The sequence below is a fragment of the Bos indicus genome, chromosome 23 (genome assembly GCF_029378745.1).
Source record: "Bos indicus isolate NIAB-ARS_2022 breed Sahiwal x Tharparkar chromosome 23, NIAB-ARS_B.indTharparkar_mat_pri_1.0, whole genome shotgun sequence".
Taxonomy (NCBI): domain Eukaryota; kingdom Metazoa; phylum Chordata; class Mammalia; order Artiodactyla; family Bovidae; genus Bos; species Bos indicus.
The window spans coordinates 49,413,043-49,438,376 of record NC_091782.1 but is presented as its reverse complement, the minus strand read 5'-3'; the positions used below and the strand labels follow the sequence as shown (position 1 = coordinate 49,438,376).

Genomic DNA, 25,334 nt, shown 5'->3' with positions numbered 1-25,334 from the left:
TCCTGTGAGCCACCCAGAAGCTATATTCTCTCTGCTAGACAGCGTAACAGCAGAAATGCTGTTTATTATATGACTACTAAAGCAAAATTTTATACATAAATACATATCAAAAGTGATTTAGAAACTGAGAAATATAAGTTAAAGTGTTCACTACTAAAAATATTAAAAGGAAAGAGAACCAACCATCTCTTTTAGAAGGTATATTAAATAGCTAAGAAAGTTACAAAGAAGAGATTTAGCATCAATGTTTAAAGCTCAAAAAGTTCATAAAGTCATTTTGGTTTAAGAAGGCCCTTAGATCCTCATATAATATATACAAACTCATATGGTAAAATCTTTATTATTCACACGACATGAATGAACATGGTCAAAAATCTATGCACAAGTGGAGGAATCGTTACTGCTCACACGCACGGTCCTGGTTTCCTGGTTCCAGCCTCTGTTCAGTGGTGCACTGGCAATTAATAGCTCTTCTGAAACTGCCTACAGTACAAAGGGAATTTTCATTTAGGGTTCCCCTCCCTTTTCATGTGCAGGATATTTTTGGAAGTATGTTTTCTTTTTCCATCCACTGAAAAGAGAATTAAGAAAATTCCAACATGCCTGCGTGTCAGCAAGTACTCTTTTAGGTCCAGGTACCAGAGGATGATGGATGAGCTTGTCAAGCCTACAGTAGCGGACAGAGGGAGTTGGCAGAAGTTCTGTGTTATTGAAAGAAATTTCAAATACTTATTTCATCTCCTCTATTAACTTTAATCACATTTTCAACATGCAGCCAAGAACGAAGCTTTGACAGTAAGCCATAAATTTACACAGGCAGGCATTGTCACTTTTCTGCAGGAGCAACACTAAGATAACACAAGAAAGCTGGGTGTTTTCTTTCTTGTGCCTTTCTTCACTGAAGAGCAATGAAAAGACCTGAAAGGTCTGTCCATACCTCACATTCATTGGCCATAAATCTCTTGAAATTATTGCATATAATTCTGCTTGGTTCATGGTAAATAAAAAAAAAATCTATTTAGTTCCTCAATTAGACTGTTAAATGCAGATTTTTAAAGATCACAGTGATGACAGAATTGGTACATATTTCATCATAATACACCTGCTTATGAGAACAGACGTTCAACACTAAAAAGGATTTACATTTAACATGGATCATTTGCCGTGTGGGCAAATACTTCTGGTTTACTCAGAGCCAGGATCTTTATACGGTTCCAGAGGGAGGCCTTGGCAGAATTTGCTGATTACTCATTAAATGGCTGAAACATGTAGAGACGTTATTTATCTTACAAAGCTTACCCACAGCAAAAACAGACGTAAAAATGAGGTAAAGACTATGGGCAAGATTATGGTTCTTGGAAAGGTTAAAAGTCAATCGTGTTTCTGGTAAGCTTTTCCTTGTAAGCATGTTTTAAACAAAGCTGAAAATATGAAGTGTTGGAAGGCCACAATCTTAACAAGCGTGTCTTGTTGTCCAGTGAAAACACAGCATTATACACCTTCTCCCAGCGGGCCGTTCAGAGACCGGCGTGGCCCCATGTCACAGCGGAGACGCAGTTCTGATGCTCCTCTCTCTTCAATATGACCTCTGCTCCCAGGACAGCTGTTTCTGTCTACAGTAATTACTCACAGAACAACACTGTATACATTCCTTCAAGAGCCAAGGAGGCCACGACAGGCAGACACCATCTCTGCTTTCTAAGCCACAATGATAAACTAACATTAACCCTGCAGAAGGATGAATTAAATTACTTCCCTAAGAAGTCTGTACTTACGGTTAGTTCTCCGAGATAATCAATCAATGGAAAGCAAGACTGGTCCACATTAACCGAGAGCACGTGGATACTGCTTTCCTCCAACTCCTTCCCCTTTAAATGATCATTTAGAGGCACTTGAAACTGGAAAGACGTGGCACTCCTCTAGGAAACAGGGAAGACTCAAGGAGAGGGCTCCGTCTTCCGACAGGAGAGTGCCATCGAGTATATTGCTAAGCTTGAAGCAGAGGCTAAATGGTTTGGTGGGACGTTTTTTTTTGGGGGGGGGAACGTCAGTTTTTTCTCGTTAGTTCATCACTGCTGTGGTTCACGCACTCAGAAGGCTGAGAACTTTGCCAGGCCCTTCTCCATCTCGGCGTACTGCTCGCGCAGCTTCTCCATGGCCTTCCTGTGCTCCTCGTCCACCTCTGCCTGCTTGCTGTGCTGCTCTTTCATGAAATCCTCCCACTGCGTCACGTGCTGTTTCTCACTAGCTATTAAAAGGTCATTATGAATCTGAGAAAAGAAAATTTGAAAGTCACGTGACATTTTCCAGACAATTATTTTGCCATGCAGGGAGACAAAAATAATTTTATCTCTTGACATTTGCTCACTGCAGCATAACAATCAGCTTGTAAGTCGCAATGATAAAACTCCGTTAACAGTTTTAATGTCCAACAAGAAAACAACATATCAGACACATCTAAGGCTTCTCTTACTATGCCTGAAAGTGGGCATTCACATTTCTGAAATCTCAAAAATATCTAGTATTTTAAACAACAGATCCAAACACAATCCAAGTAAATTTTCATACATCTATTTCTCCAATTCCATTTAATTGCATATAATTTAAAATTAAAGAACATATGCCAAAAGAATTGCTGTTGCAAGAAATTAAAATGCATGTCTTACACAAAATATCTTTTAGACACATTTAAATGAACCACAGGTTATTAATCAATAGGCGAGAACTCAAGCAATCTCTTTAGTTCAGTTCCAATTCTTAAAGCAAATAAACACCAAACGTATCTGCATCAAATATCCTAAGTTCATCTTGAGATGTTTCTTAATATTTCTGTATGAGGACACTAAATGGACTTCTTCATGGCCACTGAATACTAAATTGTAGATGCAAAGGTAGGACTCGCTGACACCCAAACCTATGCCTTTTCTATCCCAAATGCAAATCAGATCATTTCAGGGAAGTTTTTACACAGATGGCTAAAAGTCTTACATATACACACACACAAAGCTATTGCAAGAGTATTTTTCTGCCAATCTGATCTAAAGTTCCTCAGCACCAAGGCTTTCCAAGTAAAAAGAGGTCAGGAGTGAATCTGAAGTTTCAGTTAGAGTGAAACAACCCCTCAAGTACGCCCCTCGACCCAGGGGGTCTGAGCAGGTGGACCGTGGTGTGGAGAGACCAGGGTGGGGGTTTGCCGATCCAATGCGCTGGGGAAACAGGTTAGACAAAAGGCAAAACATGACTTTAACCTTTCAGCCTCAGAGGCGGTCGTTCTTCAAAAGATAAATAAAACATTAAGAGTTCATTAAATTCTTTCATGGAACTTTGGCAAAACTATTATATTCTAAGAGAAAAGCCATAGTCAGATAAGAAAAATGCAAATAAACTTTATCAAAATGACACCCTGGCATGAGCTGGAAATTAATTTCTAGTAAGCACAGAGGACAGTAACTAACCCCGCATGCTCAGAAGCAGGTTAAAGAGCGCCCTAAGCCAGCAGGAGCGAAGGTCGTCTCGGGGGTCATCAACTGCAGCTGTCAGGAAAGCGGTACGCCTGGCTGTGACTTCCCGAGAACGGAGCCTAGACAGGGCGCCCAACTGCTCCTCCATGAAGCAGCAAAGATGCCCCCAAGCACATCCCAACAGGAGCACGCCTCCTGGCCTAACAAGCCAGTGACTGTTCACAATTAAAAAGGACTCTCCCAAATAAGGGACAGGGTGGGTGGGAGGCAGGCTCACGAGGGAGAGGACATATGTATACTCATGGCTGATTCATGCTGTAGCACGGCAGAACCAGCACAACATTGTAAAGCAATTATCCTCCAATTAAGGTCTCCCCTGTGCCTCAAACCGTAAAGAATCTGCCTGCAACGCAGGAGACCCAGGTTCGATCTCTGGGTCGGGAAGATCCCCTGGAGAAGGGGACTGCAACCCACTCCAGTATTCTTGCCTGGAGAATCCCATGGACAGAGGAGCCTGGCGGGCTGCAGTCCACGGGGTCGCAAAGAGTGGGACACGACTGGGTGACTAACACTACTACTACTACCCTCCAATTAAAAATAAATTAAAAAAAAAAAAGGAACAATCTTTTGTAAACAGTGAGCTAACTTCAGACGACCATCTCCTGCGTGCAGTAATTCTGCTTTGAAGGTCAAATAAAGGGATTCTGTGTCAGTCTGAAACAAGGATTCCTCTAGCTGAAACACTCTTGAAAAATCATAGTCACATCTGTCGTTATGCTCAACAGATTCACACACGACTAACAGAAGAACACAGTATAGCAATCAAACTATTTACCTGTAATAAGTAATTGGTTAAAATTACCTGTAATAGGTAATTATGGTTTGCAGTTAAAATTTCTAGCAGCTACCAAAAATGTGCATATTAAATTATACATTCAAAAGCTGATATTCATGGTGATGGGAGTAATTAGTATTTTTGGCGAGCAATCTGCAAAAATCTATTAAAACAGAAAGTGTAAATATTTATGGCTCAGTAATTTCTCCTGGATTAGCATTTCCCCTTCATTTTTATTAAAGAAGTATTACAGAGCTTAGAAACAAATTCAAACACAAGAATATAAAGGGACAGTCCCCTCCTCTACCCCACATACACATCAAACCCATTTCCTTTTTCCTGGAGCTGTTACTAGTTGCATGGCTACACTTGCAGTCTTTTTCCTATGTTTACACAAACATTTACTTAACAACAAACGGAGTCATATCACACGCGCTGGTCCGCATGTACAATTTTTCAATAACGATGCAATACATACTAATGGTGCACACAGCAGGAGTGGGGAGAGCTCTGCTGAGCGGAGACCACAAGAGGGTGCACTGTGCGAACAAAGTTCACATCCGTGACACACGCACCAGAAAGGCTGGGTTATCACCACCAGGCGCTCGCAAGTATGAATAAGGTCAGTGCCACGGGACTCCTCACCCCCAGATCCTTCTTTGGTCTGAGTTCTAAACAATTGCTGAGGTTACTGTTGAAGTTCAGTAATACCCAACTTTCAAATTAAGACATTTTCATTGTTTATCCTTTAATGATAAACTCTGAAGTTAATTTAAAGGACTTCCAGGTACAGAGCCAATCCTGGACAAACTGAGTCGCCAACACACGTTCATTTCAAAGTAAACTCCGAACAGCTCAGAATCATGTCACACGCTTTCCTTAGATGCTTGGCCCCTCTAACCCCGGGGTCACTCAATATTCTTGCGTTTAAAAAACAACAACAACAAAAAAACCACAGCAGAGTAATCGCAGAAAAAAGTCTGAATTAGTTCAAATCTAGAATTCTACACTACGATGTTTACCTAAGTTTACATATTTTTACTCTGTACTTAAAATTTTTTATCCTGTGGAGACTGGGACCCACTACAATGGTTTCCAAAGAAATATAGTATTGCAATTTCTAAAATTTGCTGTGAAATGTGCTTTTTATGAATCTCTTCCAGACTTATGTTTAATACTTTCCCAAACTATGTATGTGTGCATTTTATTGCAATTAAAAAACCTTCTAGTTTCGGGGTGGGTGGGGTTCCCAAATGAAATCAATTTCATACTCAAAGATGTAGACACATTTGTTTTCTCAAGATAAAAAAAGAAAACCCCACTTTAAAAGAAAATAAAGGAGAAGTTTACTAAGGAGCTATAACTCGGTACTAAAAGTAATTAGCTGTAAAGGTTTTGTCTCTTTCTACAACAGAGAAATAGTAATAATAACCCAGCTTCCTTATGTCCCATTGGAGATAAACGTGAAGTCAGTCCTGAAGGCAAACCGTGTCCACGACCAGGTCTATAAAAGAAGTGATGGACACAAACATTTTTGCATGCTTTACTCTAGTAATTCTCAACTGGGGGATGATTCTGACACTCCTGTCCTCTGTCCCCCAGATTTTTGGTTATTACAACGCAGGTTGGGGGGAAGGGGTTATACTGGCATCTGGTGGGTAGCGGCCAAGGATGTGCTGAACATCCTACATAAGACTCTACAACAGAGATTTATCTGCTCCAAAATGTCAACAGTGCAGAGGGTGAAAAACCTGGATCTAAGGGCAAACTCTGAATAAACCAACGGTCGTCTAAAAGGTTCTTTGGAATATCTGTAAGCAATACATGTGCTTTTAATCTTACATATGCCTTATGCAGATAAATGAGAAAGTATTAAGTGTCAGAATAACAAGTGTAGTTATTTTCAGTACTTAAGACACTATGTACGGTCACCCTGAGGGATCTGTGGGGTGCTGATTCCAGGACCCTCAGGGATACCAAAGTCCGCAGATGCTCAAGGTCCTTAGAGAAATGGTACAGGACGCGGCATGTAACCTGTACATCTTTCCACACATTTAAAGTCATCTCCAGATTACGCATAATACCTAATACAATGTAAATGCTACGCAAGTACAATGTAAGTGCTATAGAAACAGCTGCTGGCATGTGGCAAATTCAAGTTTTGCTTTTTGGAACTTTCTAGAATTTAAAAAATATCCATTTAGAACATTTTGGTTGAATTCACAGATGCAGAACCAGCAGATACAGACAGCCTAGTGTACTGACCCACTACCTGCCATCTCCAAACTCTATCAAAAGAAATGGATAAGCCACACTAACTCACTGCTCTCATAACAAAACAAGAAGTAAGACTAAATCTAGTAAGCACTTGTGGACAAGATGAATCAAAGGATTCACATTCACTTTATTATTATCTCTAGTCTGACTGAACAGAACTTCAAAAGTTGATGCTTGTGCATGAACCCCGTAAACTAGTGTCAGATATCAATCAACTCAGAGTCTGCTTTTGACGGCTTATTTAAGTCACTGAATTTTATCAGCCATGTATTTTCATTTCACTACTCTTATTGGGAGCACCCAATATGCAGCTTGCATTAGTTACTGGTTTTTAAGGCACATGTCAAAGAGCTGGGGAATGTGCCTTTGTTGTTCTGAGTGTACTTTTAGGTATCAATTGCGGGAAATGTGACTTGGATGAATGACGTTTATCATGATTTACTTCCCACAGGATTCCACAAATTGTCTCGATATGAAAGTAATAACGATTAAAGGCAATGGTCTATTTTATTCCATTACTACTCCCATCTTTCTTTGTTCTGAGAGCCATTCAAATACACAAAATGCAGCCAAGGGAATAACCAAGGAACGGTTCACATTAGACTGTAAAATGCAGCTAGAGGTCAATTTGGCTTGGTACAGACTTGCTAGATGAGAGATTAAACCTCACTTCTCTGTCTTGTATATACGTAGTCCCAAACCTCTGCCACACACAGTTTTGGCAAAACCAGGTATGACAGTTGAAAAAGAAAAAGACTTTAAAGATCCTTATTTCAAATGCTCTGCTAACTAGATAAGTACAAATAAAGATATTTCAATGTATTCTAAAATCTTGATTTTTTAATGTGTATTCCATTAAAAAAAAACAGTTCAATAACAATCTCTGAGATAATACCTATATTTAAGATGAAAATCCCCAAGGGCTTTATTATTTCTTGAGGCTCTCTCTTTTTTTTTTTTTTAAACCAAGGGACAGTATCTTTTAATTTAGAAAATCATCAACAGGAATTCTCAAGAACTTCACCAACTCTACAGACCACGGCAGGGCTCTTATCCACAGTGATTGCCTGCATCTTACCCAAACACTTGAGCTGGTGGGGGAAAATGCCACCTGACATTTGGAGAGTAAGACTATTTCACATAAATTACACAACACAGCGTATCAGGTACCTAAACCATCAATCCACCCGGTGAGAACCACCAGCATTTGTGTTGAAGCTCAAGGGCTTACCCAAGGGCACATGGTTAGCTAACAAAGGCAAGCAGCTAAAAACAGAAGATACCATGTATTTTTTTCCCCAATCTGGTAATTTTCCTACTTAGACACTGTTAATACACCAAATGTGAAAAAAGTTCAAAGAGTCAAGAAGAACCATCCATCCCCAGTATAATTTTAGGTTAGTTCTGCTCAAGAATGGCAAGAATCGCCATTTTATAAGAAATCAGAATTGCTCTGAGAATGTCTTAGAAACAAAGATCAATAACGAGTGCACAGTCACATTAAGAAAAAAAAGACTCTTTTTCACTTTTATTTTGAAAGCCATGAGAACTGCATGTTACAGCCAGGGCTCTATCATAGTCTCCCTGATTCTCAAACGCAAACACGTCCCTGGTGCTTCCACAACAAACTGCTTCACATCTCATGCCTGGTTCTCTGCGCTCCTCTCTGGAAAGACCCATGCGGAAACTCCACGGGCCAGCTCCCTGGACCTCTCCCATCCATTGCTTCACTCCCCCTGTCCCCTGTCCTACAATATCTTTCTTCCCATCTTCCATCACTCGCATTCCTACACGCAGATCAAGGTTGGGCTGGGGCGCCCCCATCCTCCTAGTAAATACACTTTTTGCCCGGACCATGCAAAGTTCCCCACAACTTTATGACAGGTCTTAACTTTGTCCTACACTCCATTCGTGTCGGCGGTTTGGGACTCCTAGGTCTTTAGCTTCTGTGTGTACAAACTGCCCTAAACTACAATCTTTCACCCCCAGTGGCACCTAGTCAAGTAGAGACCAGAACAACACCTGCGGTCCAGCCGCCCCGGCAACCCCGCCCACGGTGGCGCCCTCACCGTGCTCTCTGGACACCGGGCGGGTACGACACCCCGACTTCCCCGGCCAGCACGGCCTTGCCAGGTCACGGGTGTGCTGGCAACAGCCCTGCTCACCCCCTGGCCCACTGGGATCCTGTTCCTCCCAGGCAGCCTTCCCACTTGGCTTAATCATCAAGTCCTTTTGGTAAGGCTTGATTCATCAAACTGCTGAATCTTGAAACTGCATATCAACATTAAGAGTTGAACAGAAAGCTGAGAAACTTAAACTTGGGCAAGGTTCATTGTTTTTCTTTTTTGCAGTGGCAGATCTGTACCATTATCATGGATTAACCAACCACACACTGCAAAGAAATGGAGACAGTAATACTTGCTGATACACTACACGCAAAAAGGCAGTATTTTCCATATTTCTTAACAAGCATATTTCTACTGGCTTAGAGCAAAAAATAAGTTATGAAAATTCTTTAAACTGTAAGTTAAAACACCAAAGTATCAAGGGAACTTAAATTCCTGTGCTGTTTTTCCACACCTGAATTTAGTTAAGATACAGTTTAAATAAGCAAAGCACTACCCAGCAAGTGATTCACACACTCTCAGATTAGTCATTAAAGAGCCCATCCAGAGGCACGAATGTCTCCTTCTCTAGAAAAAATATACATCATACACTCAAGGCCTCAGGCTCAAAGACTGCTATTTCAAGCTGGTGGGTATTTTCTGTTCCATGTAAAAGTCCTATTCTTTCTCCTCCTAGAGAGAAATCCATTTTCAGGGAAAAGATGGAAATGTTGAAAAGGAAAAAAAAGAAGTCTGCAATCTAAATTATGAAAATACACAGTGCAATTATCTGACTTCATTGACTCAGCACAGCTTCAATGAATCAGCCATTTTTTAATCTTTAAAAATCACTGCATAAAAGAAAACAAATTCAGATTTTCTTTTTAACCAAAAGTAACTGCTAATAATATGATGATAAAAGCCCTGGAGTTACAGGCTCCATTATCCAAAGGTTCCACTTTTACCTTTTTTCGCTCCTGTTCCCTCTGCTGGAGTCTACGGACCGAGTCAGTAGCTGCTTGCACTGAAATAAAACAGACAGTGGATTTTCAGTCACCAGCCCTTGTTCAAGGGGAGGCTTATCTGGATTAAAAAACAAAAGGACAAACAAAAAAACACTTGGATTGTCTTAGACCTCAAGAAACTACACCGAAAAAGCTAGTTTTGTTCACGGCATGGTGGCTAAAAAGTGAAAAAAACAAAAAAAGTATTCGGAACAGCATAATGAGAACCACTATCATTTGTGAGCCAAGGACATTTAGTACTGATTTCGATGACAAATCATCATTAACAACCTCAAGAGTCTCTGAAAAGACATAAAACACCTGATAAACGTATTATTCCCTTCTGATGGAGGCAGCCTTTACAGCGTCTCTGATTCATCAGCTTCCTCTCTCCTTTTCCTCATCTGTACTGCTGCTCCCTTGCAGGCAGGACTTGATACCCAGAAAGCTCCAATGACCTTCTACTATTCTTCTCGCCTCCTCTCCCATCTTTTAATTCACCCTGGCCAGACTGCCAAGACTCAGGTTTCTCTGGACTGCTTGCTTTTCAGTCAGTTCCCTTTTCAATGAATTACAACAGCTGGTAATAATTACTGTAGCTAATTGCTGAGTATGACTATGTGCCAAGAGCTGTGCTAAGTACTATCCATGTTTTACTCCTCTCCACTTTCCTACTAGGTGAGGACCACCATCCCATTTTACAGATTTTTTGGCATCTATAAAAAAACTGAGGTGTGAAGAAGTGAAATGTCCGTAATGGCAGTAACGGGACTAACAGACACAGACAGCGGGACTTCGAACCAGACCCCGGCTCTGCAGACTCAGCTCTCACCTTCAACGCTCTACCCCCCTCACGATTTCACCGAGGACAGTGGTCCATCACGCCAAACCTCTTCATTTCCCAGACCCATTTTATTTCTGCACACTCGTTTTCACTTACTGCGCTGGCTGGCGTGCAGGCTGAGAGTCAGCCTCTGTCAGTCACACCTGGAGTTGAGCTCTTACTACCTGTGTGACTGCTCTGGGACGTGTCTGCTTCCTCACTCATTCAGCCATTTGTCAGGTGATTTCTTGAGCAGCTACTAGGTGCCAGGTGCTACTGCTACTGCTCCTCACCTCTCAGAATCTTAGTTCCTCGTTTGTGAAATGAACGTAACGACTGGTGAGAGGACTTAAAAGCTGATAGGAGAAATAGGTAATGAAGTAGACAGCATGCTTAAAAACCACGGAAAGATTAACACAGAGCAGAGGTTCTTGCACACAGTAAGCAGTCAAGAAAGTTACTGCTACTATTACTCTACACCCTGGCCCCTCCCTAGTCAGAGTGCTTTCCTCATTCCTCTCCTCTAGTTGTAATGTTTACATTTCAAAAGCCCACTCCCAGGTTTAGTGCCTTCATAAAGCCCTCCAGATGAACCCCTTCCCTATGTGGACTTACTCTTATTTGAAATTCTTTTATCAGGCAGGTGTAAATCCTACCACGTGACCTTGCACCGCCTCAAACAGAGGCTTCCCCAGCTGTTTCACAAGTAGCCTTCCACCCGCCCCAAGCCAGCCCCAGTGAGCTCAGAGCTCCGTGCAAGACAGGCGCCGGGACTTCCTCCAGAATAATGTTAGGCCCTCCCTGTGCGAGCATGGCAAAGAGGAGGATGCCACTGTTAAAAAGTCAAGTTTTTATCAGCAGCCATGTGTTCTAGTCCTATCAAAGATAATACTGAAGTACTAAAAGTGAAGGTTCCCAATCATTGTTTGTTCTAATAGAAAAGCTGAAAACAAAACCAAACAGGAGTTGATTAGATCTGCCTTCTCTCTGTGGTATATTAATATTACATCATCTCTCCTGAGCAGTGGCTCCATCATTTCCTGATTTCCCCCCACCCGGTTCTGAACATAACTTTTATTTTTTTTATTTTTTATTTTTTTTGAACATAACTTTAAAAAAATCCATTTGATGGACTTTGGGTGCTTCATCATTTTCTGGGCTTAATCTAAGAGTTACAGGAACATGACATGTATTTTGTCGTTTAAAAGTTTAATTACAACACATCTGACAAAGGCACACTTTTCTTCCTTATCACAATTATCTTTGTACTTAGAATATCCATTTTTGGAAATTTCAGTCTCTGAAGTAATGTATTTTTTAACTTTTCATCCACATGACCAAAAAAAGGTTTGCTTTCTGAATTTAAGGAAACTTGCTTTCCTAAAATCTAAGAAAACTACCTTAGAAGTGACTACACTTTTCTTTTCCCTTTCCTCACAAGCCAAGACTCCACGAGGAAAAGGCTCATTTCTCTAACCTTCCCATCTCTTCTACACCACGTTTCGGTTGTTCCTAGTTCAGTAGCAACAGGAACAGATTCTGTGAAGAACTGAGATGCCTCACCCCACCATAACCACCCCACCCCCTGAAAAATGAGAACAAGAAAGTGGGTTGACAAGATTCTTAGAACTCTAACATGCTTTAATTTGCAGAGAAATAGAGCGGGGGAGTAGGGAGAAAGCGATACAACAGGGAGAGACAGATGAGACAATTCTGAAAGGAAGCCTCAGCATTCTCCACAGATGCTCCCTAAGAAAACTAATCATACGAGTTTATTAAGAGACACCGAACACACGGCACGAAAAACGGGACCGCAGAACCAAGGAAACAAACAGAACTATAACCACACCATTACAGACCTGAAAACCGACCACAAACAGAAAGAAATTGAACGGTCTTAAGACTAAACAACTGGCAGCATTATTACTGCAGAACGGAAAGCAAATTCTGTAAAACCGCACTTGTAAACAAAGTGAGGGGTCACAACTGAGAGGCTGGGGAGAAGCAGAGGGCGGGGTGAAGGCCTGGCCCTCCCCGCGCCCGGCACCTAATGCGGAAACAACAGCGTTCTAACTTCTGCCCATCTTCTAATCATTATTTTTCTCTGAGTGATCTTTCAGTAACAACTCTCTCTTACAATAAAGAAACAATTATTTTAATGTATTTCCTTCAGTTTTACTTGAGATTTTGTTCTGCTAAATTCAAGTAAAATTTAAAATTAATACCTTACCTCAAAAATTGCCTGAGCCCATTCTTACCAAAAGTTCTCTTCTGCCCCTCACACCTTCCGAACTGTTCATTCAGTTACCACCTCCACTCAGCCTTCTATTTTGATATATATACACAAAGATGTCGGCATGATAATTCACCAAAGTTAAAAACCAACCGTTATCTTTAGATAATTAAACTGATTTATTGCTTTCTTCTTTTTCTTATTTTATTTCTACTTTCTTATTACTTAGACATATATTCTTTTGTTTAAATAATGAAAAATAAAGTCTTAAAAAGAGAGAGGAAGGCAGGAAGGTAGAGAAAATTCTTTTACTATGGCCTTGTTAATTAACTTAAATTGATAAACACCCTAGAGACCTTCTGTCCTTCTTACCCTCTCAAAGGAGGACTGGTTCCTGATTTTTTTTTTCTTTCTCTTTTTTTTAATTTTATTTTTTAACTTTACAATATTGTATTGGTTTTGCCATATATCAAAATGAATCCACCACAGGTATACATGTGTTCCCCATCCTGAACCCTCCTCCCTCCCCATACCATCCCTCTGGGTCGTCCCAGTGCACCAGCCCCAAGCATCCAGTATTGTGCATCGAACCTTGACTGGCAACTCATTTCATATATGATATTATACATGTTTCAATGCCATTCTCCCAAATCATCCCACCCTCTCCCTGATTTTAAGCAAGAAGAACAGACACTCAGCAGTGTCTCTGGGATGGAGAAATGTAAAGGCTGTGTCCTGCTGACAGGGTGCTGCGTGGGTCACTCTCCCCGCTTACACATCCTCCCAGAGCTCAGCAACTTTCCGGGGTTGAGATTCCAGAAGCCACAGGTGATCTTGGCTCTGTCGCCCCTGCTCACCCAATGCTAAGACACTCAGCTAGGATTCTATCTATGTTTCCGTGCCAACAGTCCAGGATGCGCCCCCGTCCCCAACGCCCCACTGTAGCTCAGTTTCACGCACAGTGTTGGACCAACAGCTGAAGATCCGCACTCCAAGTTCTGGGAGTCTCAGCTGACCGCATGCCCAGCTCAGCTCTCAGAAGTGCGGAGCTAAGACAGGCCTGACGGGCGCAAGACAAAACTCCACTGTCACTAACCTTGTAGCTTAACTGTAAGGTACTCAGATGAGAGTCTATCCCAGAGATAAACACAAGCCAGCATCGTGGCGTAAAATGTCAACTTTTCAAACATGAAATTCCCCAGGAACAGCAGCTGGGCCAAGGCCAATTTTTAAAAAACTACGTTGGCTCTAAAAGCAAACGATTATCTCCATTATACCTGTGACGTTCGTGATAACAGATACAAGGACACCTTCAGGCTGGAGCCTCCTGGGGAAGCCATTCCTGTTTCTGGCAGCAGCAGTACCCCCAAGGCTGCTGTGCGTTTCTAATGCTAAAACTTTCATTATCGCCTCACATTTTAATTCTTCCTTTTAGGAAAATACATTTACCGTCTGGATTCCCTGTGACCTCTAAAAACTTTGCTATTTCACTGTGAAGACTATGCTTTAAAAAAAATTTTTTTACGTTATTTTTGGCTGTGCTGGATCTTCACTGATGCACGTGGCTTTCTCCAGTTGCAGCGAGCGGGGCTACTCTCTAGCTGTGGTGTGCAGGCCTCTCACTGTGATAGCTCCTTTTGGTGTGGAGCACGGACGCTAGAGCATGCAGACTCGGAAGCTGCAACGCAGGAACGTAGCGGCCCCACGGATCCAGGGATCGTGGGCCAGGGACCAAACCTGGGTCCCCTACACTGGCAGACAGATTCTTAGCCACTGGGCCACCAGGGAAGTCCAAAACGATGCATTTAACGTGAGGCTTCCCATCAGAAATAGCAATGACCCAGGAATTAAACTAACTGAAAAATCCATTCATAGTTTTTAAAAAATACTAATTGTAATCCCACTTATTTTTATATACTCGAAGTGTATAAAAGGAAAGTTACAGCACATCTCAAAAGCATACACAGGCATTCTGATCAATAAATCTGAGTTTTATTTCCAGTGTAATGTCTAGACAGCTTCTCAAGGTTAAGGAATTGACTGTATGAAGGAGCAAGGGCATGTCTGCAGCGACATGTAAAGCCTGAGATCAGGTTTAGACTCTTCCCTCTTCCACTCAGAGAAACCACGTCGCCCTGTCCTCTCCACCTTCCTCCGAGCATCCGAGGGCGCAGACTCACCCGGACTTGCACACACACCCTCAGGTAACTCAGTCATTAACCAAGCCCTCCCGCCACTTCCCCTCAAAGGCCACTACGTCACCAGCCTTTGCTTTCTTTAAAAAAAAAAAAAAAAACTTGTTTATTTGGCTGCACCAGGTCTCAGCTGTGGCATGCGGACTCTCAGTTGCGGTATGTGGATCTATTAATAGTTCCCTGCCTAGGGATGGAACCCAGGCCCCTGCAGTGGGAGCACGGAGTCTTAGCCACTGGACCACCAGGCAAGTCCTGGTGCTTCCCTTTTCCCCTAGACGCTGCTTCGTTTTCCACCGCCTCATTATCTGCCAGCAACCTCTGTCCTTGGACAAACTGAACAGCATCAATGTGGGTTTGAGGGGAAGCCCCGAGTTTCTTCTAACACCTCTAATTTTAAAATCAGTTACTCATAAAACTCCTTTGATTTTGTAATTTGATATGTTTAGAAAATATTCTTTTTAGCAAACATCTTTCCACATTAAAACATTTTGCTTAATGCAAAAAGTGATAAAACACAAACATTTACAACAGGACTTTTTTTTTAAGTTAAAAACTCTGGTGTCCTGCTTGGCAACGAAGCTTCATTGCATACCCTAATTCTTGGCCATCAAACATTTTCTTGCAGAATCATTTCTTAAGGTAAAAAAAGGTTTCAATTTTCTTACGTCCTGGAACGGTAATTTTGCATGCCCACCTTGCTGGGGAGGTTGATGCTCTGAACATCAAGGGGGACACACAGGGACACACAGGGGACACACAGAAGTCAGGGATCACCTGACTTCTGAAACTGGGCAGCTTCCCTCTGTCATCTCCACCTCCCACCAAACACCCCGGAAATCTGTTTGGGCAGAGCATGCGTTATGAAATAAAGCAATATAAAAAAAACGCTGGCTTACATCTCTGGAGAACTTGGTTTAAGCTGTCTTGCATTGTTGCTCTACACGTTGGAAGAGTATGTTCATTTGTCTCATGGATCATATTCTTCAGATTTTCAAGAACTCGCATTTCTCGAAGACCACGTTTTTCCTATTAAAAGAAAAGTACATATTGTGCCTTAAATCTTAGCAATTACTTTCTGAGACTTCCACCCAAGTTCTGGTTGCTATGCTACTACTTATTACTGAAATTCATACAGCCTTCTTCTAATTATTTGGCGATGACTGAGGTCACAACCTGGAGGTATTTTTTTTTTTAATTATGAAATGCTTCAAAAGTTGCAAATATGAGTCATATTTTCATACCAATGTTTAAAAATGGGCATGAGAAACACTAAAAGAGTAAAGAGAGACCTCGACTCCATGCATTTCATCTGTGGCAAAGAAATGATCAGATTTTAAGTTATATTTTGTGGTTCTTATCATCATAAAGCTTCTATTATTATGCTCTGATCCCACTTCACTCAAATAAAAGTGTGTGGAAAAAGTAGTAACGTGTGGGTTCTTCCCTGTGTAGAAGAGAGTTATCACTGAGGGCCTGAAACCGCCTTACAAAGGCCTGCCTACACGGTTGGCTTTGTGGGGAGTGGGAACTTGACCAGCCAACGGCTCCCAAGCAGGTAACACTTCCCGTGAATGACAAGACACCTCTCTCCTTCCAAGAGTCTGGAACTTTGATACGTGCCAGGCAGAGGCCGTCTACTTGTCGGGTCCCCAATATGAACCCTGGACCCCCAGGCTCAGATGCGCTTCCCCGGAAGACAACACATCACGTTGTCACAACCCACTCCCGGGGCAGTGAAGCGTGCCCCGTACGACTCCACCGGGTGAGACACTCTTGGAAGCTTCTGCCTGGCTTCCTCTAGACGCCTCCCCAGGCACCTGTTCCCTTTGCGAGTCTGCTCTGCCTCCTTTGGCCACGATAAACCTTGGGCACCAGCCTGCTGAGAAGTGCTGGTGAACTGATGCATGGGGGTGGTCCTGGGACCTGGAGCCCAGCTCCAGCTTCAGAAAGCTGAGCTTAACCCACCCTCCCGCTTGGGTGGGCTCAACTGAGTGACTTGCTTCCAGAGAATAAAGCAGGGAATGAGAAAAACATGGACTTCACAGTGGAGTCAACAAAGGTGACCTCGTGAGTGACGTCATGATGACGGCATGCACCTCCCGAGGTGACGTGACCAGAAGGACGTGCTCCCTCGCTGGGACGCCTTCCCAGAGTGTGTCAGCCCCGTCTAATCCTAAGGAAAACATCAGACAGACCCAGACGGGGCCACACTCTACAGGATACTGGCCAGAACTCAAGACTGTCAAGATCAAGAGAAACAAGGAAAGCCCAAAAAATTGTCACAGACCAAAGCGAACTAGAGAGACATGACAATTAAAAGCAGTGTGCTGCCCTGGATTAGGTCCCGGGACAGGAAGAGGGCTGTAATGGAAAAACTGGTGAAATGTGCGTAAAGTCTGGTGTTTCATTAGCAGTAATGTTCCAGTGTCAGTTTCTTAGTTTTTACTGATGTAGCACAGTAATTAATATAAAGATTAATAATGGGAGAAAGTGGGCGAGGGGTACACGAGCACTCGGTGCTGTATTAGTAAGTTTACTGTAAATCTTAAAATAATACAATGCAAAAAGTTCACTGAAAATGAAGAGTGGTAAACGTGATTATGAGGAAATAATAGTATAGTCGTTACTAGAGGTTTTGTTTTGAACCATCTTATGGAGCAGCTGGGGTAAGATATTTTACTCTTAATTTTTCCATAATAAAAAATTTTAAACTTATACAGAAGTTGAGAGAGAATGAAAGAATGAAACTTGGTTTCTGATGTATAACACCCCATAAAATTACAAATCGGTGAACTTTTCTCAAATTGAAACTGATAACAAGTGCTCATATAATGTGCTTAAGACAGTACTTGGCACAAAACACTTAAAAATGTTAGCAATTATTCAGAGTATTAGTACAGTTATTATATTTTTACATTAAAGACGTAATTTAATAGTATCAGAGAGGAAATGAGAGACTGATGTAATATTTAAATTTTCTTTCCTTCAAATAATAGTCCCACAAGTCCTAAAACCATACTGTATATATATATAAATTTATTACATGTCATATGGGGGAGAGACTTTTTCCTTTTATTTAATAATCTGAGATACTTTTACAACCTAACCAAAATGAGAGATCAGATGTCAAGTGGAATTTTACTTTGTCCTGCCTTTCAAGGGATTTTTCTCTTTAATAAATCAACATTCAAATGTATCAACATGAACCTTCCCAACTCTTCTCATTACTGTACCTATGTAAACAATCCTTTTTTTCCTCCCTCAAATTTAATCCACATTGCCTCCACCTTTTCTGTATTTCTCTAACATGTACGTTTTTTCTCAGATCAAACATCAGCCCCTCTTCTGAAAAGTTCCCTCCCAACTCAGCTGAGAGTTATTCCCTCTTCTGAGATCTCAATCACTGTGCTTACTTTATCATCATAATTTCATCATCACAATCTGCTCTCTGCAGATGGTAAATCCCTGGAGGTAGAGACTGTTTCTTATTTGTTTTTGCGTATCTGCTGAGGCAGACAGTTCTGGATCTGTTCCCCTCTTCTCTCTTCCTCTGAACACCCAAATACCATTTGGCGGTGATCACCAAGCATTCCTGGAGTCGCTGTGGTGGCGGTGTGCCTGCCTGGTCGTGTTCAACTCTTTGTGACCTCAAGGATTGTAACCCACCAGGCTCCTCTCACTCTGGAACTTTCCAGGCAAGACCACTGCAGTGGGTTGCCATTTCCTCCTCCAGGGAATCTCTCCCACCCAGAGATCGAACCTGTGTTTCTTGCATCTCCTGTGTTAGCAGGTGGATTCCTTACCACTGAGCCACCTGGGAAGCATTTGGTGGTAAAGGTGCCTGTGGAACAGATACCACCAGCCGCCTCCCACTTGCCTTCCCTGCTGCTGCAGGAAACGCACACGTGATGGCTGGCCTCCCGAAGCCACCCTGTGAGCAAGAGGACGTGAGCAGCCCTGCTGGAGGAAAGGCTGAGGTCATGGGCCTCTGGCCACGGTGGGAGGAAAGGAGAGCCACTCTCTTCAGGGCTCTGTCCCTAGGAACCAATACCTTCCTCCAGACACAGTCGGGTATATTCAGGAACTCTTGAGTAAAACGGAGAATGAAACTTGCTGAAGGTGAAGCAAGGAGCTGGCGCAGGACCGCAGGTCATGAACTGTGACCCGCGTGGGCCTCCCCTCTCCGAGGTCCGGCACCTCCTTACTCGCTGAGACCACCAGGCGGACACGCACCCGAGGGCCCCTGCCAGGATCTCTGTTCACGGCACTGACTGGAACCGGGGGAATAAAAGCGCTGAGCAAAGTCGGGAGCAAGACAGTCACGGGCCCTGAAACCCTAGCAAACACAAAGAGGGCCTGCAGCATTACACCAGGATGCCCACAACCGAAGTAACACTGCCACCGTGTGGCCCTTACTCCTTTCTTCTGGAGACAAAATTTTATAAAGAAAAAGATCATTGTTGCCGGGTGCATTAACTTTTAAAAACACATAAACTACAAACAAGCTTCCCTTTAAATGTGAGCCGGTTTGCTTCAAGTGAACCACATTTAAACAGTCTAGAGAAGACGAAACTCAAGGAACCACATTCGACGTCATGTAATAATCTGTAATGGAAAAGAATCTGAAAAACAATGTGTGTGCATAACGCAATCCCTTTGCTGTGTACCTGAAACACTGTTAATAACTGTACTTCAATTAAAAAAAAAAAAAAGATGGGAGACTTTCAGGAAGCCCTGACAGCTCTCCTCACCCTTCCTCCGCTTTCATTAAGTAGAGGAGGGTATTATTTGGGCCAAGAAAAGAGCTGTAAATAGCGCACGTATCTACTCAACTCTAAATCTCTAAAACACTCTCAGTGTCTCCCTCACAATTTGAAGGGGAAAGGTTAGAGTGTAACAGAAAAGGCAGCTGAGCCCGATGTAGAGGAATTTCCACTGAACTCCCAGAAAGACCGCCCCGGAGGTGACTGTGGGAGAGGCCAGCACCAGGGACCTTTCATGAAGACTATGAAACAGGCAGCTGCAGAGCGCGCCAACACGCTGACGAAACGCTCTGAGCCCTGCAGAGACCATTCCTCCGTGAGGACAGGAGTCAGCCCAGCTGCATGAAGAGGGGCCTGGGTCTGGCTCACCCACGGATACAGCGCTGGTTCCTAACTCGAGGTCTCACGCAAAGTAAGTGCTCAGGACGCTCTACTGGACCTTCTACAACAAGCTTACATCTACCACATCCAGTGTGAACATTTTCTTCCTTAGTAAACAATCTCCTTCCCAGGTGGTGCTAGTGGTAAAGAATCCACCTCCCAATGCAAGAGACATCAGAGATGTGGGTTTGATCCCTGGGTCGGGAATATCGCCTGGATAAGGGAAGCAACCCACTCCAGTATTCTTGCCCGGGGAATCCCATGGACAGAGGGGCCTGGTGGACTGCAGTCCACAGGGTCACAAAGACTTGGACACAACTGAGCACACACACACACACACACACACAGGTCTTTAGAGACACATTTACAAACTCTAAAAAAAATAAAAACTATTTAGTATTTCAGATTAGTCAGCCTGGGGCAGGGGGGAGAAAGATGGAAAAACCAGTGCATGTTGGAAAAGCCAAGTTTTAGTCCAGGCTCTGCCACCTGCTCCCCTGGATCATACTAGGTACCTCCAACACACCAGACACTCTTTCAGGCACTTGGATACAACAAAGCGTAAGAACAGTTAACTGTCTACATTCTCGTGAAGGGCAACAGGCAATAAACAAGCAGAGAGTAAGAAAAACACAGGTAGTAATAAGAGCTTATGGGAGGCAGAAGTCTAAGGTGGTCCCTGAGACCCCCGCCCCCAGATACACCCTGTGCTGTGACATGCCCCAAGCAGCGTCAACAGGACAAGAACCGACAACTTCCAGAGGTTCAAGCTGGATTTAGAAAAGGCAGAGGAACCAGAGATCCAATTGCCAACATCCACTGGATCATCGAAAAAGCAATAGAGTTCCAGAAAAACATCTACTTCTGCTTCATTGACTATGCCAAAGCCTCTGACGGTGTGATTAACAACAAACTGTGGAAAATTCTTAAAGAGATGGGAGTACCAGACCACCTTACCTGCCTCCTGAGAAATCTGTATGCAGGTCAATAACCTCAGATGTGCAGATGAAACCACCATTATGGCAGCAAGCAAAGAGGCACTAAAGAGCCTCTTGATGAAAGTGAAAGAGGACACTGAAAAAGCTGGCTTAAAACTCAACATTCAAAAAACTAACATCCTGGCATCTGGTCCCATCACTTCATGGCAAACAGATGAGGAAACAATGGAAACAGAGACAGACTTTATTTTCTTGGGGCTCCAAAATCACTGAAGATGGTGATTGCAGCCATGAAACTAAAAGATGCTTGCTCCTTGGAAGAAAAGCTATGACCAACCTAGACAGCATATTAACAAGCAGAGACGTCACTTTGCCGACAAGGGTCTGTCTAGTCAAAGCTATGGTTCTCCCGTAGTCGTGTATGGATATGAGAGTTGGACCATAAAGAAAGCTGAATTGATGCTTTTGAACTGTGGTGTTGGAGAAGACTCTTGAGAGTCCCTTGGACTGCAAGGAGATCCAACCAGTCCATCCTAAAGGAAATCAACCCTGACTATTCCTTGGAAGGACTGATGCTGAAGTTGAAGCGCCAATACTTTGGCCCCCTGATGTGAAGAGCTGACTCATTAGAAAAGATCCTGATGCTGGGAAAGACTGAAGGCGGGAGGAGAAGGGGATGTGCTGCAGTCCATGGGGTCGCAAAGAATTGGACATGACTGAGTGACTGGACAACAGCACACGGCTCAGTCCTGCTGGACTCTGCGACCCCACGGACTGTAGCCCTCCAGGCTCCAGAATCCCTCTGTCCACGGGATTCTCCAGGCAAGAATGCTGGAGTGGGTTGCCATGTCTTACTCCAGGGGATCTCCCTGACCCAGGGTCAAACCCCCTTCTTCTGCATTGGCAGGCAGAGTCTTTACAGCTGCACCACACGGAAAGCCCAGACACCTGTCAGTCACTCAGGCAAACCCCAATGGAGGTCCCGCTGTGACAGTTTACTTAAAGTCTCACATCAGCTGACTTTAAGGGAGACCATCCCAAGGAGGCCTGACTTCATCAGTGAGTCCTTAACAAGGCCTGGGCTCTTCTCGGCAACAGAGACTTGAAGTATGAAAGGGATTCGACCTGATGGAGTCTCCGCTTGTTAAGTCTTTGAGTGAGTGAGTAAGTGAAGGTCGCTCAGTCGTGTCCAACTCTTTGCGACCCCATGGACTATACAGTCAATGGAACTCTCCAGGTCAGCATATTGGAGTGGGTAACCTTTCCTTTCTTCAGGGGATCTTCCCAACCCAGGGACTGAACCCAGGTCTCCCGCATTGCAGGCAGATTCTTTATTAGCTGAGCCACAAGGGGAGCCCAAATCTTTGAAGAGACCATATGGCAAGGAAGGTGGGTGGCTTCTAGGAGCTGAGTGACTCCCAGTTGACAGCAAGCAAGGAAACGGGACCTTCGTCTACCTCAGTGAGGAAGTGAGTCCCGCCAGTCACAGGAATCAGGAGGACCCTGAGCACCAAGTAATGATGGAGCCTGGCCCAGCCCTGGATTTTCACCCTGTAAGACCTTGAGCAGAGTACCCACCACACTGTACCTAGACTTTCTTCTCACTAAGGAACCGCCAATGATCTTTACATAGCAGGATAAGGGGACAGGGTCTAGTGAGTTTTCTGTGTGAGGGATAACTATTCTTATCGTGCAACAAAAGTAATGACGACAAAGAAAACCAACAGCCACCTTCAGGTACCAGGAAAGATTTCGAGAGACACACGCCTTTCGTCTTCCCAACAACGCTGTGAAGCAGGTGTTCCACAGCCTCTGTGTCTGCTGAGCCCAGAAACGGTGTCCAGCGCAGCAGCCCTGTCCGTGCCTCCTGAGTGCTCTGTACCAGAGGCTTTCTGGACTTGTAAAGGGTTTATGGAAACCTTCCCTCCTTCTGGCAGACCAAAGACTTCCTGCTTGGAGTCTCACTTGAAAATAAGATCCTGACTCACAGAGAATCACAAAATTGTTTGTGTAACACCATTAACCACCATCAACCTATTAGGAGCTTGGGGTGTTACTACGCAATGCACAGTGAACAAATTATACATGTGCAAAACCACAGCCAAACACAAGAGGATGGCAGGCTGGTGCATCACGACTGTGGGGACGGAACGTAAGAGGCTGGGTGGCAGATGGTCCCGCTACAAAGACAGGGACCAGGTCACAACAGGATACTGGCCTTTGTCTACAGACAGAAAATGACATCCGAGGGCTTGAAACTCTCTGGCAGAGTCCCTTCGACTGTCAATCCTACAGGAAATCAACCCTGAAAATTCACTGGAAGGACTGAAGCTGAAGCCGAAGCTCCAATACTTTGGCCACCTGATTCGAAGAGCCAACTCACTGGAAAAGACCCTGACGCTGGGAAAGATCGAAGGCAAAAGAAGAGGGCGGCAGAGGATGAGCTGGTTAGACAGCATCACGGACTCAATGAATTTAAGCAAACTCTGGGAGAGTGGAGGACAGAGTAGACTTACATGCTACATGGGGTCACAAAGAGTCGGATACAACTGAGCAACTCAACAACTACTACTCTGGCAGCAGGATGAAGACTAGATTTGACTGGGTTGATAGGGCAGGCACACCGATCAGAGGATACATTTATGCAGTAATGTCTAGAAACTTGATCGCTGAATGTGACCTATAGGGGAGGGAATAGCCAGGGGTGATTCTCATGCTTTAACTTGAGAGCTTTGGGTAGATGCTGCTGCCTCAAATGAGAAAAAAAGAATACAGAAAAGGGGTCTAGAAAATTGACCCATCCATCTTTAAAATCTTTTCTCTCTCTCTTTTTTTTTTTTTACTATACCTCATCTTACAGAAGAAAAACTGAGCTCAACAGACAGTAAACAAGCCAAAGCAGACCCCAGACCTGGAGCCCAAGACTCCTCCCACCTACACTTGTGCTCCCTCTATTCATGTCAATGTCTCTTAATAAGTTTTACTTTGTATATTTTATGGACACAAGAACAGAAATCAGAAATTTTAAAACTAGAGAATTTCCCTTCTGTGTATTGACACACTAGCAGATCAGGGTGGTATTTTTACAAAATGAGTTGCAAATACTCACTTCAAATTCTTTCACAAAATAACGGGTTTCACCTTGGATAACTGGTCTGTGATCTAAGAGCCTTGAATGAATCTCTCCAAGATCTGTAAAGAGAAAATGAAACTCAAGGTCAACCCATGCTAAGTGGCACAATCTCTAGCTTGTTTCACTCTTCCTGTTCCCCATCAACATAAGAAGGTTAAAATCCGGTTGAGACTATGGATTATCCGGTTAGTAAATTGGTAAAGCAGTTTTGAGAACAATTAGGCAGTATCTAATAAAGTGAAGGCATGTACACCCAGTAATTTCATGCCGAGATTAAAATCCAGGTCAGACTATGGATTATCTGGTTAGTAAATCGCTGAAGTAGTTTTGAGAGAGCAATTTGGCCACATCTAGTAAGTTAGAGAAGGAAATGGCAATCCACAGCAGTGTTCTTGCCTGGAGAATCCCAGGGACGGCGGAGCCTGGTGGGCTGCCGTCTATGGGGTCACACAGAGTCGGACAAGACTGAAGCGACTTAGCAGCAGGAGCAGTAAAGTTAGAAGACATACACACCCAGCAATTTCATGCCTAAGTATGTGCCCTAGAAAAACCTCTTATACAAAAGAGAGAGAATGTATGATTGTTTACTACGGGACGAGCGTTAAGGAGAGTAAAAAAAAGGGAGGGGAACACCCTAATACACTCATGGATACTACAAAGCAGTGAATGGAAATGAATACAGTGGGTTAACACTTATTAACATGGACAAATCCCACAAACAAAACGTCAAGCACAAAAGCAAGTTTCAGAAGGATATAGCGATTAATATAAACTTTCGAAACAGGCGGCTTCTACAAGGAAGCAGGAGGGGCTGGGTCGGTTTGCAGTTGCTGGGAGGCACCTGGCGCGGAGAAAACGGGGCGCACCCGGGCCAGGGTCCCCCACCCTCAGCCTGCCGCAAACCCGAGGCCGCCGGGGCTCGACCCGCGGCTCGGCCCCGGGTCAGAGGGCGCCGCCTGGTCGCTGGGGCTGCGCTGGGACCACCAGGCGAGAGCCCTGCTACGCCATACCCTTGATAATGAGGTGCGCCGGCGAGCCCGTGAACCCCTGAGAGTCCTTCTTCTTGCCGCCGCCGCCGCCACCCTGGGCGGCCTCGCAACCCACCGGGGTCTCCGTCCCACCGCCGCTCATCCCGGCCAGCTCCGCCCACCCGCGACTGCGCTGCGCCTGCGCACACCTCTGCGGA

General features: G+C 43.8%; 1 protein-coding gene across 1 annotated transcript; it reads right to left on the bottom strand.

The window, feature by feature from the left end:
* Positions 1–324: 324 nt before the first annotated feature.
* Positions 325–25,334, bottom strand: BLOC1S5 (biogenesis of lysosomal organelles complex 1 subunit 5). The gene is made up of 5 exons (XM_070778431.1): positions 25,159–25,334; positions 24,125–24,207; positions 15,830–15,959; positions 9,644–9,702; positions 325–2,270 (listed from the first exon to the last, which is right to left on the bottom strand). Exons 1-5 carry the CDS (start codon positions 25,277–25,279, stop codon positions 2,091–2,093), a joined length of 573 nt encoding a protein of 190 aa, XP_070634532.1. The 5' UTR covers positions 25,280–25,334; the 3' UTR covers positions 325–2,090.

Bases quoted from the DNA above. Each gene is read 5' to 3' on its own strand.
- BLOC1S5 (XM_070778431.1), bottom strand. From the start codon at position 25,279: ATGAGCGGCGGTGGGACGGAGACCCCGGTGGGTTGCGAGGCCGCCCAG. The intron at 9,703-15,829 runs GTAAGCCAGCGT...GTTTTATTTCAG, and splicing joins AAACCAAGTTCTCCAGAGAT to TGCAAGCAGCTACTGACTCG. The intron at 2,271-9,643 runs GTAAAAGTGGAA...TTCTTTTCTCAG, and splicing joins GGGAACAGGAGCGAAAAAAG to ATTCATAATGACCTTTTAAT.